General features: G+C 39.5%; 1 protein-coding gene across 1 annotated transcript in view; it reads left to right on the top strand.

The window, feature by feature from the left end:
* The window catches only part of ITSN1 (intersectin 1), a 140,547-nt gene that overhangs the window by 118,310 nt on the left and 21,316 nt on the right, over positions 1–921 (top strand). Inside the window, exon 29 of the mRNA XM_018557456.1 lies at positions 347–468. Within this exon, the coding sequence (XP_018412958.1) occupies positions 347–468 (122 nt within the window). The remainder of the gene's footprint in view (positions 1–346; positions 469–921) is intronic.

Here is a 921-nt window from a genome sequence, read left to right as displayed (position 1 = left end):
GGAAAAAGGGTTTTGTGTCTCACCACAGGGGGGGGGGGGGGGGGGGGGTGTTTGCCTACCCCTGTTATAGAGGCTCAAAGTCAAAAATAAATAAATACATAAATGAATAAATTAAAATTTTTGCGATTGTGTCTGCTGTTGTTTTCTATAACCAGTGTAGCATCTTATTAACATTTCACAGAAGCAAACAGGCAACCCTCGATACAGTAGCACACTCCATGAATTGACCGTAGTAGTAAAGCTCTAAACTTTCTGCTCATCTGACTTATTTTACAGACAGTCCTGATCCCTGCTGTTAAGGAGAGATGCTAGTACAAAAATTGATGGTGTCCTTTTTATATTTCAGGGTGTGCAGACCTCCATCTCCTGGACATGTTGAGTCCTGCAGAGAGAAAACGTCAGGGTTATATTCACGAGCTGATTGTGACTGAGGAGAATTATGTGAATGACCTCCAGCTGGTCACAGAGGTGAGCTGGATAGTATAAACTACACCGTTTATAACAGACCATGTCCTATTGTTGTGACCATTATACCTAAAATACCAATTAAAATGGAATTTGGTGTACAAGCTCATGTATCTCATTTACATATCCAAAATAGGAGATTTTAAAGTCCGTGCAACAACTGCCATATTCTGCTAACCACCATTACGTCTTTCTTCTGGTGCATGAAAGGGAAAGGAGGGCGACACACATTTCTTAAAAGAACTGTATAGTGAAGAATATATAACTTTTTGTTTAAGGCTGAAAAATATAAATATCAATATGTTTTTACATTTTAATTCAGGTAAAAAAAGAAATGGTGCTCATGAATCTAGGGCCATTTTCATATGTTTGCCAGTCTGTTCCTAGCTGCTCTGTTGACTATATCGTGGTTTACAGAGCTCAGTAAATGTATCTTTTCCCTACCCGCCCCCCCCC

This window comes from Nanorana parkeri, unplaced genomic scaffold (genome assembly GCF_000935625.1).
Source record: "Nanorana parkeri isolate BGI_ZX_2015 unplaced genomic scaffold, ASM93562v1 scaffold284, whole genome shotgun sequence".
Classification (NCBI taxonomy): Eukaryota; Metazoa; Chordata; class Amphibia; order Anura; family Dicroglossidae; genus Nanorana; species Nanorana parkeri.
The sequence above is the reverse complement of the archived record's forward strand: the minus strand, read 5'-3'. Positions and strand labels throughout refer to the sequence as shown.